Below are 14,503 nucleotides of genomic sequence, written 5' to 3' on the forward strand. Positions count from 1 at the left end.
AATGTATTAACCGTTCTGTCCGCTAGGTGGCAGTAAGAGAGCTTTCACTAATAGCGTGTAATGTATTAACCGTTCTGTCCGCTAGGTGGCAGTAAGAGAGCTTTCACTAATAGCGTGTAATGTATAAACCGTTCTGTCTGCTAGGTGGCAGTAAGAGATCTTTCACTAATAGCGTGTAATGTATAAACCATTCTGTCCGCTAGGTGGCAGTGCGCAGCGCTTTGACCCCGCCACACAAAACACACAAAGGAGGACGAGGAAGAAATTACAGCTCTGAAAACAAAGCGTGATTCCGCTTCATAAATGAATTAAATTTGAACTTAAATTTAACGATGGCGTCAAATCCACCGGCACAAGGTACAGGTAAATACAGAGTTCTATTCGTAATATGAAGTAATATCCGTGTGGACAGGAGACAGGAGGTGGAGCTGGAGGTAGCAGAGCTGAAGATGTTGAGATGTTCGTTGGGTGTGACGACGATGGACAGGATTAGAAATGAGTTTATTAGAGGGACAGAGCATGTAGGACGTTTTGAAGACAAGGTGAGGAAGGTGAGATTGAGATGTTTGGACATGTGCAGAGGAGGGACATGGGGTATATCAGTAGGAGAATGCTGAGGATGGAGACACCAGGAAGGAGGAAAAGAGGAAGAACAAAGAGGAGGTTTATGGATGTGGTGAGGGAAGACATACAGGTAGATAGTGTGAAAGAGGCAGATGTAGAGGACAGGGGGGGTATGGAGACGGATGATCTGCTGTGGCGCCCCCTAATGGGAGAAGCTGAAGAAGATCCGTGTTGTTTTGCTAAAGCGCGAACTTTTTCAGCTTCCGGTCTTTACATTTATTTTAATAAATGTTTATTTACATTTTAACAATTTTATACAAATCTGAAACTTTCAGGCATCAAAAGTGTTAATCATCTTTTATCTTTCTAATATAATTCACTAAACTGAAATTCTGACCAGGTTTCAGTATTTCAAGAGTTAATTTATTATTATTGTTGTTGTTGTTGTTATTATTAAAGGTGAAACATGTATTTGAAATACTCGTTGTTACTCCACTGCAGTGAAACTGTTTCTCCTCCTGCAGGATTTCAGAATAAAAACCGAGTGGCGATTTTAGCGGAATTGGATAAAGAGAAGCGGCGCCTGATCCAGAGTCAGTCTATGAACAATCCAGGAGCCAGGTGAGACCTTCCACTTTCTATCCTCTTTTACAGCCGAGTGCAAAAGTTTACACACCCACAGAACAAGAGGAGGAACATGGAGTAAAGGTCTCACCTGTCTTTCTGAAGGTTTCTCTAAGGACCGCCAGATCTGCTGATTTCCAGTGTTTTCCTGCAGGTTTCTCTTTCATTCATTCATCACAATTTTTCCTCCTGATTTTCACACTGCTGTAACTTTTATTATTCTGTAATCAGAAGTAAAAAAATGGTCATCTCTCAAAAATGTCTGAAAACTTCAAGCTTGACCTCTGAAAATGTTGATCTGGAGACTCCTTTCATTCATGTTCCATAAAAGCCCATGTTGTGGTGTAATTATACTGAACCCACAGTGATCATGAAGGTGCTCCTGTGTGTGTGTCTCAGTATTCCGCTCTCCAGACCTCCAGTGAAGGAGTTTCGGGATCACGCAGAGCAGCAGCACATCGCCGCGCAGCAGAAAGCAGCGTTACAGGTAACAGCTCTGAGATCAGCGTTTTCCAGACTGATGTCGAAAACAAACTTCTCCGTTCATGAAGTTTTTGCTCTTTCTGTTCCAGCATGCACACGCTCACTCATCAGGCTTCTTCATCACACAAGACTCGTCGTTCGGGAACCTGATCCTCCCCGTGCTGCCGCGACTCGACGCAGAGTGACCAGGAGAAGAAGACTCGTTCTTAACCAGACGTTTCACCTTCTACAGATCTGCTCAATTTCAGGGGTGGGGTTTCACCTGAGAAAATCTCCTCGAGCTCCACTCACTGATTACACGGTTCATTCACATACAATAACAAAATGTGGACTTGAGCAGCTGTTCTACATCTGTATCATCATCATCATCATCATCTTCTAGCAGTGCAGTGGCTCGAGTGCTGGAATGACTGGATGAAGCCCTCGTGTGAAAAATGAATCAGTTTCATGAACATGAACCTTTTATTAAAAAAAAAATAGTTTGAGATCATTAATAAATCCTTCTTTAACTGAATTATTGAGCAAATGATTTATTAGTGGAATAAAATGTACTGCAATTAAACGCTCATTTTAAATAAAAAGTCTAATCCAGACGTCTGGGCAGTGTGACTACAGCGTAAATCAGACGCTCAGATCAGATTCAAATAAGCAAATGAAGGACCTGTAGGTTAGAGAGCTGATGTACATGATTGGTTCTGCAGAGGAAGTGGGTGGGGTTTATTATTTGCATATTCATACAGGTGAGATGTTTGTGCTTTCTTCTTGTCAGGAACAGTGTAGATGTTCTTCTCACCAGGCTGCGTGAGTCATGGAACAGATTTTATTTGTGTGTGTGTGTGATACGCATGCAGTGAAAACTGTAAACCGTGTGTGTGTGTGTGTGTGTGTGTGTGTGATAACGAGGTCAATACTCCAAATGTGGCACAAAGATAATACGGGAGAGAAAACGGTGGTCTCAGAGTGTAGTGTAAATATTTATACATCACATTAAAAATAATTCGAGGGTAAAGTCAGGAGGAACTTTCAGTTTTTTAGTTGTAGCTCCTCTGAAGCTGTGGAGCAACACTGAGAACCGAAAGAAAAACGTTTCATTTGCTGACGATGGGTAAAAGTTCTCCCCTGGCTTTCATGGCTTTGATCTTGGCCTTGATGTTCTCATCCATGGCCTGCCTGCACCTCACAGCGTAGTGCGCCAGCGTCTCCTCCTTCTCGTCCCACGGAGGCAGGGCGTGGAACACCTCAGGCGCGGCCAGACTCAGCTCCGCGATGGCCGCCGTCCTGGAGATGGTGTTCCGGTCCACGCCCACTCGGTCGAAGGCCACCTTCATGGAGACGCTGCGGCGGAATTCCTGCAGAGCCGTCATGTAACGTGCGATCACACCCACCACGTTCTTCACTGCAGGGGAAACACACACACACACACACACGAACATTCTTACCAAAAACTGTTCTCTCACACACTTCCAGTCATTATTTCTCATGATCTCATGATGATGTGGAACTGCAGAAGCTTCTACCCATGTTGAGAGAAATGACAGATCATCACTGCTATTGTTGGATTAAAGAGTTTCTCTAAAACGGAGTGTCCCGTTTCACATACTCCTGACGCGGGTGTTCTCTCCGTCACGGTTCCTCTTGGAGGAGACCTTGATGGTTCTCTGTCGGTCTAGCGGGTGAACCTCCACCTCCTCAAACGAGTCGAACAGCGCCGGAGACTCGAACGGAGCTCCTTCATCAGGGAACGAGCCAATCAGCTGGTGAGAACTTCCTGCCTCCATCTGACTGGAGGGATGAACTCGTCTCTTATCTAAACAACACACAACAAACAAAACCACCGCAAAAATGGTAAAACAGGTAAATAATGATCAGGTGTGTAGTGTACAGGTATATAATGATCAGGTGTGTAGTGTACAGGTATATAATGATCAGGTGTGTAGTGTACAGGTGTGTAGTGTACAGGTAAATAATGATCAGGTGTGTAGTGTACAGGTATATAATGATCAGGTGTGTAGTGTACAGGTATATAATGATCAGGTGTGTAGTGTACAGGTATATAATGATCAGGTGTGTAGTGTACAGGTATATAATGATCAGGTGTGTAGTGTACAGGTGTGTAGTGTACAGGTAAATAATGATCAGGTGTGTAGTGTACAGGTGTGTAGTACAGGTATATAATGATCAGGTGTAGTGTACAGGTGTGTAGTGTACAGGTATATAATGATCAGGTGTGTAGTGTACAGGTATATAATGATCAGGTGTTTAGTGTACAGGTAAATAATGATCAGGTGTGTAGTGTACAGGTGTGTAGTGTACAGGTATATAATGATCAGGTGTGTAGTGTACAGGTAAATAATGATCAGGTGTAGTGTACAGGTATATAATGATCAGGTGTGTAGTGTACAGGTGTGTAGTGTACAGGTATATAATGATCAGGTGTGTAGTGTACAGGTGTGTAGTGTACAGGTATATAATGATCAGGTGTGTAGTGTACAGGTATATAATGATCAGGTGTGTAGTGTACAGGTAAATAATGATCAGGTGTGTAGTGTACAGGTATATAATGATCAGGTGTGTAGTGTACAGGTATATAATGATCAGGTGTGTAGTGTACAGGTGTGTAGTGTACAGGTATATAATGATCAGGTGTGTAGTGTACAGGTGTGTAGTGTACAGGTATATAATGATCAGGTGTGTAGTGTACAGGTATATAATGATCAGGTGTGTAGTGTACAGGTATATAATGATCAGGTGTGTAGTGTACAGGTGTGTAGTGTACAGGTATATAATGATCAGGTGTGTAGTGTACAGGTGTGTAGTGTACAGGTATATAATGATCAGGTGTGTAGTGTACAGGTGTGTAGTGTACAGGTATATAATGATCAGGTGTGTAGTGTACAGGTATATAATGATCAGGTGTGTAGTGTACAGGTAAATAATGATCAGGTGTGTAGTGTACAGGTATATAATGATCAGGTGTGTAGTGTACAGGTATATAATGATCAGGTGTGTAGTGTACAGGTATATAATGATCAGGTGTGTAGTGTACAGGTGTGTAGTGTACAGGTGTTTAGTGTACAGGTGTATAATGATCAGGTGTGTAGTGTACAGGTATATAATGATCAGGTGTGTAGTGTACAGGTGTGTAGTGTACAGGTATATAATGATCAGGTGTGTAGTGTACAGGTATATAATGATCAGGTGTGTAGTGTACAGGTATATAATGATCAGGTGTGTAGTGTACAGGTGTGTAGTGTACAGGTGTGTAGTGTACAGGTGTGTAGTGTACAGGTATATAATGATCAGGTGTGTAGTGTACAGGTATATAATGATCAGGTGTGTAGTGTACAGGTATATAATGATCAGGTGTGTAGTGTACAGGTATATAATGATCAGGTGTGTACCAGGTCGGAGTTGGTCCTGGAGGAACTCACAGATGAGCTCAGCTTTCTTGGTGAGTTCCTGCTGCAGCAGCTCTTTATCCTGCTTCAGGCTGCTGATGGTTTCTCCCATCATCATGCTTTTATTCTTTTCCACCTGCAGGAGAGCCTTCAGCCTCTCGATCTCATACACTGTGACACACACACACACACACACACACACACACACACACACACACACACACACACACACACACACACACACAGAATAAGGATTTTAACACAGAGCTATACTGACCTTTAAAAAAGATATATATTATTATTATTATAATACAGAATTTATTCTCTGTAGTTTTACATGGAGATCAGCTGTGGATTAAACAAAAATATCCAAACCTGACTGTTTTTCAGATTTTACTAAAATATTTATTTAGAAAATAAACCCTACACCCGACGATGTACTGAATATCAAAACTGATTATTTACACATGAAGAGCGGACCGGTCCATAACTTAACAGATCACTCAATAATTCAAATACCGTCAAATCCAAGGAGAAGCATCTCATGTGTGTTTACACATTACTGCATTCTTCACCTTATAATGTACACCAAAAATCTACAGGTGGAATAAACACTATATGACCAAAGGTTTGCAGACACCAGACTGAGTTTTGCAGGTACTTTTTGAACATCACATTTCACATTTATTCCAATTCGCTGATAAAATACCCTCTGCTCGTCTAATCTTGTGTAACAGTTTGAGGAAGAAGTACATACAGAAGTACAGTCTTGTGTCCCAATACTTTTGGCAATACAGCGTAAGTGTTTATCGTTATCGGTGGCTACGCAACATACAACGTAAAACAGACACGAATGCTGTAACAATTCCACTTTTATACAATGTAAAGCTTTTGTGCAAATAAAGTAAAAATAAAGAGATAAAAAAACAATACATTGGATAAAAAGTGCACACCATCACCGTTTAAAAGAGAACAGTGATCACACCATCAACACTTCCAACGTTTATTATAGATAATAAAATATGCTACAAAGTTCAGAAAGAAACCTTTATACAGTTCCTCTTAATAAAATCCCAGAAGGGTAATATTTGATCTTTTTTTCTTTTCTCAGGAGTTTGATCAGGGATTACTGACTGCTTTCACACGCTGGGTTTATTCCCTAAACTCACGTTTCGTACGTTAACCTGCGGAAAAGTGGAACACGTTAGAAAAGTGCTGATGTCGGTGTGTTTTTGTTCACGGCGGCGGTTTTTTAAATCATCATCGCGATCGAGAGATCGGACCCTGGTGAGGAAACAACTCGTGAATGGGAGAACGTTACTCTTGCTGGGGTTGATGGGACAGTAGCCAATCACGTGCATTTGTAAGATCAGGTATGTAGAAGAGGGCCGACGGAGCTTTACTTCAGTGTGTGACAGCAACAACTGGTCAGAAGGAAAAAAACTCATTCTACCTTGGAGCACGACGTGCTGGTGAAAACTGTGCCTTGCATGCGAGTGAACACGGGGAGATTTCTGGAAATCCGATCGGAAATATATTTCACCTTCCATATTGACATGGAGATCCCGAGTCCAAGGTGTGACCAGAATGCCTGAGGCTCAACTTCATACAGGAAGTGAAGAAATATATTGCAGACATTTGACCTTGCTGTGACCTTGACCCTGTTTTAAACAATTCCAAACTCCAAAATCAGATCATCTGCTGGTGATGATCATTAATGATCATTGTGTATAAATCGTAAGAGCATCCACCCTTCTCCAGCATGTGAGAAATCCTGAGATATAAAGAGAACCTCAGATGGATGGAGAAACAGACAGCAGCATGTTTTCTGCTTTTGAGGCTACAGCTGAGATAAACACCAATCTTATCTTCATCTTCATCAGGGCTGGGTTAGTCATATAGCTCATATTAGCAAAGACTGGTAAGAGTGTTGCTATGGTTACAGGGTCATGTGATCAACACTCAGAGTGTGAAAGCAGCCCAGAGAGCGGTTAATAATGAAATGTTGAAGGAAAACAGATCTTATCTGAAATTGTATTTCTTTTTTTCCCCAAAACAGAAGAACATTTTCCGGAATTTTCCAAACGTCTAGAAATAAGCATCAAGCGGTTTCTGCTCCGTCTCTGTTCCGAGTGTGTTTCCATACACACACACACACACACACAAGGACGCTGAATTAAAAACAATCAGAAAAGTTGAGATTCAGTGATGTGGAGAAGAAGCTTTGATATGTTGTGATCCTGTACATAGTCAATAAAAACGACGTTTCGGAGCTCAGATGTACGACGGGCCAGACTTGTGGAACAGATACGGCCCCTGAGCTAACTTCTTCCTCTGTCCGATCCTCAGTCTGCACTTGTTAATGCACGCTTTCTTCAGCTTGGCCGATTCCACGGGCGTCCAGCCGTCCAGCGTGGAGCAGCGCAGAACGTATGCTGTGAAGGAAACACAACAGTTTTAAGGATCATCTCCCAAAAAAAGCCTCATGAGCTATTTCTATCTTTCTGATGGGTCAGAAGGTGTTGATGAATTCTTGAGAACAGCAGCTCTGACAGCAGGACAGGGTTATGTTCATGTGTACTGCACACACTCCACAAAACATCTCTACAGAGAATCTATTGATGTGGAGAAGGAGTCTCCAGTGGGATCTGTTTCGTTTCACACACATTAATTATCATTCCCAAAAAAAATCTTGATAAATTCATTCATCAAATATCATTCATCTACACGTCCTGACCAATCAGAATGCAGAATCTAAAAGTGCTGATGAACTGCTTACAAATGATCCCGTCCACTTTTCTCCTGTCCAGGATTTTTTTCCCATCTGGTACTTTTCCTCTTTTCCCGAAAGCCACGGCTCCGACGAGGTCCTCCTCGGTGAAAAAGTGTTCGAACAGCAGGTGGAAGAGCCGCATGCTGTCCTGACGTGACTCCTGGTGAATACAGGCTAATTTATACGGAGGCAGGAAGAGTCCTGAACCGGGAAACAGTTCCTGTTCTCCAGGACGAGGAGGACTCTGAGCCTGCACTCGAGTCTGCTCGTGGAACCGGAGAACCCGCGAGATGACAGATTGGAGGTTCCGTAACGTAACTGGATCTGTCCAATAAAAATACATAAAAATTAATTAAACAAACAAAACATTATTTCACATCAATTACACACTTCTTAGTGCCGTAATTAATTAATTTACTGATTTCAATTCAAATAAATAAAGTGTGATCCTCACCCACGCTGGTGATGTACTCCTCCAGCTGCCTTCTTTCCTCAGGATGACTCTCAGGGTTTGAACAGAGCTCTGAGGTGGACGGCCAGAACGACTCCTCCGAGTTCAGACATCCTGCGAAGTTTAACACTCAATTCAGCTCGACCCACATCACGGCCACATTAAGCACATTATTACTGAGTGAACATTGTTCTCTGAAACGTGTGCACGTGACAGGAGATGGGTTTATTAGGAATTTTTGTGTAATCCAATTCCCTCCACAGTGTCCTGACTGTTACACAGCACTCGCACCTACATACGCGTCAGATTCCGCACTACGGATCTTTAAGTGTACACACACCAAAAAATAAAAAAACATTTTCAACAAAGAAATTGGGAATGTTTTATTATGCAGAACTTCATCCAAATTATTTTCCCTACGAATACAAAAAAAGATCACAACAAAGTACAAGAACGTAATAAATAAATAAATACATATAACAGAAAAGTCTTGCGCAACTAACCCTGAGAGGCATTCAGGACGTGTACGGAGTCTTTAGTTCCCACCTGTGAACATTAGAGCAGATTTTACACAAAACTAATTCTGTAAAAATGATCATAATAATAAATCAGTGCACAAACATACGAGTAGAAACACTAGAAAATCCACTCACCGTTTCTCTCGGAAAGATGTTTGTTTTGTTCCGTTAGGAGTAAAATGAAAAACATCCGTGGAGCGTCTCGAGGAAAAACGCTTTAATTTCAGAGAGCGCGAGTTTACTCCGAGCCAAGTGGACTTTCACTCTGAGCTGAGCCACGTCGGAGTCTCATACACGTTTTGGTGGAACGAATACTGGGGCTTTTAACACATATGACTGTATTTTAAACTGTTTGGGATGTAATGTGATCTCATGTATTGGTATTTACACTGTCTGACCAAAAGAAAGTCTCCACCTGGATAACTGAAGTGAATACAGAAGATCTCTTTTACATTTAGAGCATAGACGCCATTATCCAGAGCAAATTAAATTATTCCAACCAAACAACTGAGCATGTGAGGGTTAAGGGCCTTGCTCAAGGGCCCAGCAGTGGCAGCTAAAATCGCAACCTTATGATCAGTCATCCAACTTCTTAAGCACTGATCTACATCCTCCCCAATGTTTCAGCTACATCACGTTACTGAACCCTAACTGATGCAGTGAGAAGCTTCTCGTTTCCTACACAACCTTGAAGGAGGACATCTCCTGAGGTTGTGAAAAAGACATTCCTCTGTTTTAGAGACATCAAATAATTTACCTGTATTAAGCAGAAAACAGCCATGGGGATTTCTATAACGACAAACACTGCACTGAGACGTGTCCAATACATTATTCAAAATTGGAAGTAGTGGTAAACCATCAAGTTTCCAGGAAATATCTTGAATGATCATGATGGGAGATCGAACTCACAGCAATGTCGAATAGTGAAAATAAAAGCATTTCCACATGTAAAGTGTGAAGAGATTTCAAGGAACTGGAACTAAACTGCTGTGTAGCTTTAAGAAAACCACTTATCATTTGAGACTCATCAGAATTTAAAAAGGAGCATAAAGATCAGACTCAGGAGCAATAAAAAAAAAGGTCATGTGGTCGAAGGAGTCCAGATTTTCCCTGTTCCAGAATGATGTAGTAACAGTAACATATCCTTAAAAACACAAGGGCTACTGAATGTTATGGACAGAACTGTCATAACGCTGCATAAGCGCACTATAATGATACCCTGACACAATAAAATATTAAAGTGTGTGAGATGTTTTGGCCTAGTTGTGTTTATTTACATGTACAAAATGAAATGTCACCTGGAGAGATCATTCCTGATAAAAATGCAACTGTGTTCTACTGGAAAAGCACAAGAAAGTCCTCTTTCTCAAAGTCTTGAATCAGGAAATTCCAGGTGTGTTTCATTATTACTGGATATGCTTTAGACTAATTTCATGTTTTAATAAATAAAAAAACACAATATTGTATAAAGACACTATCAGATAAACATGGCGACTGAACCACACTGGGCTGCAGGACTAATCGCTTTTATAAACACGATGAAAAGCACCATTATAAAAAACAGGCTTTAGAGGTGCAACAGTGGATCTTTTTTTAGAACTACTAATAAAATTGTGTTATGGTCCGGCATGTGAAGAGCCTAAACCCCACTGTTCTGAAACCAGATTGTAAAGCGCTGTTACAAAGGAACATGGGACAGGGGAAATACTTGCTCTCTCATACGGTACAAGCTGAAGTTTAGCTGCTTATAAATTAACATGACATTCAATAAATAAATATACAAAATAAATAATAAATAATTCAAACCTCTACATATTGAACCAGCAAGTAAACAATATTTCATTCTGACATCAGAAATAAAGATTAAAATGTGTTTAGAAATAAAGTGTCGCTCTTTAAAAGAAGGGACTAGTTTCCTTGAGGTAGTAGTGTGTCCCTTATAAACTTCAGTAAAGTAACTGGAACTACTTCTTCCTGCTGCAGTGTGAGAGCTACAGATAAACAGATAGACGCTGATTTTGTGGAACACCTGCACATTTATATGTTTCATAGTCGTGTTTATGTTTTAACTCTTTATCAACTCATTTAAATGGAAAATATCTGAGGAAAGGTTTAAAACCTTCTTTTTTTTCCAGAAGACAATGAGATTTGTGTAAAAAAAAAAGTAAAAACTAATAAACCTTTTCAGTAAAATATCTTTACCTGTGTCCCCTTTGGGCTCTGCGCTGAGACTCTGTGCTGCTAAAAGGTCTATTTCAGGGTGCACTACACCTGAGGGATCCTCAAAGGGCAGGCTGAAATCCCCATTAGGAAGCACTTCCACCATGTCACTCCGTCCTGGTTGGCTCAGAGACGCCGTGCTCTGATTGGCTGCCAGGTTCATGTGCGAGTTCATGTGCGTTCTGTTTTGAGAGCCACTGATAGGCGTGTGCATGTGTTTGGTCACGGATGAGGAGGAGTTGTCCAGTGGTGAGGAGGACACACCCACCAGATCTCCATCCTCCAGGAGCTGTGAATTGTGCTGTGCTGAGGATCTGGATGAAGGTCTGATCTGAGAGGTGGGTTTGGGTGACTGAGAGATGCTACATGATGGAACGGCCTCTAAAGCGGCTTGTGCTTGTGCGTTAGCCACCGTGTAATAATCCTCCGCTCGCTCTTGCTTGATTTTTTTCCCTCCTGGATCAGCAGAATCGTCCGAGCCCGACCCCTTGGTGCTTCGTTTTCTGGGAGTGACCCTGGGCTCGGAATCGCCCTCTTCGTCTGTGGCTGAGGACTCGCACACGATGTCGAACAGGTGCTCCTCTGCGTTGTCGTCCATCTCGGACGGCTCACTGCAGTTGGAGAAGTCGTACGAGTCTCGGGTCTGGTTCGAGTCACCTTTGCTCGTTTTGGCTGTGCTGTTCAGGAACCTCGGCGTGGAGCTGCTCTGAATGGACGACGCTCCCTGCAACAGAGATTCTGAACTGATCCCCCGGCCGCTTCGCTCGTAACACAGCCGATCCTTGTGGACCGTTTTACAGGAGGACGTTAAGGGCCAGTGGTAGGCGTGGCCGGCGCTGCAGCCCCACAGTGCGGTCAGGTTTCCGTGAGCTCCCTCAGTCAGCAGGTGCTTCAGGCTCGGGATTAGGGTGCAAATCGTTCCATGACTGTGAGCCCATTTCACCAGTTTGGACAAACTATCAGCCGAGGTGTGTAAGCAGTCACCCATGATAAGTGTCCTCGCCTAGGAACATTCACAATCGGATTCAAATCTTAATTAACAGCTTAATTTTTACAAGTTACACGTTCAATACGGTAAAATTATTTCTTTGCAGATCCCAGTGAGGTTAGGAAGCTGGGGTCTGAGTGCCAGGAGCACAGAGGGTAAAGGGCCTTGCTCATGGGCCCCAGAGTGGCAGCCTGGCGATGCTGGGGGTTGAACCCCCGACCTTGTGCCTTATCCACTAAGCTCCCACTTCCCAGTCAATACGAGTCGACTCTTTTAGCTCCCAAACGGCACTGCATTTATTATTTTTATTATAAAATTAATATATTTTTGGGATAGTTTGTGATCTTTACATATTCATGTGGCTGATTTGTTGAATGAAGTATATTTCCAGAATACTGGTCTCATCTAAACAACCCGCCTCTTACCAGTGACCTGAAAGAGCCGACTCAAAGAATCGACTCCTTCCCGAAAGACTTTTACATTTACTAACAACCTGACCAATTTGCTTTATGGCAACCAGTATACAGAATTACTAAATTTAACACAAGCTTATAATTTAACACAAAATAATGTAGTGTGGATAAAAATATCACGTTACACTAACGGGACTTACTCATTTACCGAGCTAGCATTATATTAAATACAAAACAAATTAATAATTATGTTAAACCCGTATTTGGTCTATTTATTAATTCATTAAGACATTAATTCACGTGTTTATCTTAAACCTGAGGTAAAGCCGGTGAGGTGAGATCTACCTGCTGTACAGGTGACAGCTTAGCCGGAGAGCTAATTATACAACGACATCAACCAACAAGCGCTAAGCTGCACTCTCAGTGCGTGTCGATAAAATAAATACTATTAATTTAAGTATTAAAGCGATTTTTAACATAAATCACATGAATAACGACAGCTAGCTAGACAGCTAAGCTAGCATGCTAACGGGATAATATGGTTTAACAAAGAGCGCTAGCATCAGAGCTAACAGAAAGATTTACCTTCACACAGGAGATGAAACACTGACCGGCTCACATGTGGGGAAGTGTTTAATGTGTAAAAACCCAACACTGTTTAACTCTGATCCATCATCAGCTTCTACGCTGATCTATAAACCTACCGAGCTTCTTTTTGTATTATTATTTACCCCAAACAAAAATGGCCTCCTTAACACTTTTTTTCAGGAGGAGACTTTTACCATACGTCACTTCCGGTCTAGAATCGCCTTCATTTTCATCAACTGTAACCTATTTTTATTTTATTTTACTTATTTAAACTACAGCAATAATAATATAATCAATAAACAGTGTTTATTTTATTTTGACTGTTATTTATAGTTTATTAAATATATCAATTAAAAAGAATAAAATAATTACTTAAACAAAAACTACTTCCGGTCCCTGATACACTTTGCTGTTTATTTATATGAAGTTTCAAGTTGAAAGTTTTAGTTTTTATATTTACATATTTCAGTAACAGTTTGTACAGTTGTACAAATTCTTAAATGAGGCTTCAGGTAAACTACAGCAATATGAAATATAAAACATTAAACAAAAATTAAGAAGATAAAGGAGAGAACAGTAATAATGCGACATTAGAAAGTTATAATGATGTACAAGTGTGTGCAGAAGTGTCATGGGCTTCACCCTCACTAGTGCACTACAGTAGTGTACAAGAGGTCGAACTGGTGTCATGTGACCAACTACTGCTCACGTTTTAATACAGACGTGTGGCAAAAAATAACGTGGCACTTGTTTCACTTATTCCACTATCAGATTTTACAGAATGTATGCTTTGTATTTTCAAGTCCACTGGAGAGGCAAGAAAACAGTGTGAGAAAAACAGTGTGAGAAGATGTGCTGCTGTTCTCCATCTCTGGGTCTTCAACCTTAACTTCTGCCTCAGCAGCAGCAACTTCTGAACAACAACTTTATAATTGATATTTCTTCCTTTTCCTCCTGTCCTTCTCCTGGTTCTTTTCTTTTTTGCCTGGAAATAGTGTATAAATGTATATTGCAGTTGAACGTATATTAGTGTGAGTGCAAACTTCCGTGCTGAAATGATTTAAAATGGTTATATTGTGAAATAAATAGATTTTTAAAAACATGCAGTATTATTATTATTTATATTAGTTTCTGGTATTAATTACATAAATATGCGTTTTTCTCTGAAATTAGTAGAATTTACCCAGTGCAGGTCAAAGTGTTTCCTGTCTCAGGACCAGTCTGTGGATCTCTACTTCCTCAGATCCAATATCCACCTCTTTCAGGAGTTCTGTTTATAATATCACATTTAAATTATTAAACAATCATGAACACAAGTGTGCTGTTTTTGTGTTCACAATAAGAACTTACTCAGGGAGGTGATTTTTACCTCTGTATCAAGGAAGAAAATCCCCCTCATCATAATTTGGTGATTTCTTCCCTTAAGTATAAAGGGTTAAGAGTTCAGTAGAGGTCAATCCTGAGCTTCTTAGATTTCTGTTTT

At 41.0% G+C, this 14,503-nt stretch overlaps 2 protein-coding genes across 5 annotated transcripts; one reads left to right on the top strand and one right to left on the bottom strand.

Moving 5' to 3' along the window:
• The first annotated feature begins 205 nt into the window (after nt 1-205).
• LOC124393089 (ints3 and nabp interacting protein) lies at nt 206-2,185 on the top strand. 2 transcript variants are annotated; one of them, XM_046860428.1, is made up of 4 exons: nt 206-357; nt 1,089-1,185; nt 1,588-1,675; nt 1,761-2,185. In XM_046860428.1, the coding sequence occupies exons 1-4, from the start codon at nt 333-335 to the stop codon at nt 1,854-1,856; spliced, it is 306 nt and encodes a 101-aa protein (XP_046716384.1). In that variant the 5' UTR covers nt 206-332; the 3' UTR covers nt 1,857-2,185. The 2 variants fall into 2 exon arrangements, with proteins under 2 accessions (XP_046716384.1, XP_046716383.1); XM_046860427.1 differs by having other exon boundaries at nt 207-363.
• A 441-nt stretch (nt 2,186-2,626) lies between these two features.
• LOC124393083 (uncharacterized protein KIAA1958) lies at nt 2,627-13,211 on the bottom strand. 3 transcript variants are annotated; one of them, XM_046860413.1, is made up of 5 exons: nt 13,018-13,209; nt 11,014-12,034; nt 5,073-5,240; nt 3,272-3,478; nt 2,627-3,067 (listed from the first exon to the last, which is right to left on the bottom strand). In XM_046860413.1, exons 2-5 carry the CDS (start codon nt 12,017-12,019, stop codon nt 2,760-2,762), a joined length of 1,689 nt encoding a protein of 562 aa, XP_046716369.1. In that variant the 5' UTR covers nt 12,020-12,034; nt 13,018-13,209; the 3' UTR covers nt 2,627-2,759. The 3 variants fall into 3 exon arrangements, 2 of the variants coding, with proteins under 2 accessions (XP_046716369.1, XP_046716370.1); XR_006927282.1 differs by having other exon boundaries at nt 2,926-3,067; nt 3,189-3,478; XM_046860414.1 differs by lacking the exons at nt 2,627-3,067; nt 3,272-3,478; nt 5,073-5,240 and adding exons at nt 6,059-7,504; nt 7,849-8,166; nt 8,297-8,407 and having other exon boundaries at nt 13,018-13,211.
• Nucleotides 13,212-14,503: the final 1,292 nt, after the last annotated feature.

This window comes from Silurus meridionalis, chromosome 11 (genome assembly GCF_014805685.1).
Source record: "Silurus meridionalis isolate SWU-2019-XX chromosome 11, ASM1480568v1, whole genome shotgun sequence".
Taxonomy (NCBI): domain Eukaryota; kingdom Metazoa; phylum Chordata; class Actinopteri; order Siluriformes; family Siluridae; genus Silurus; species Silurus meridionalis.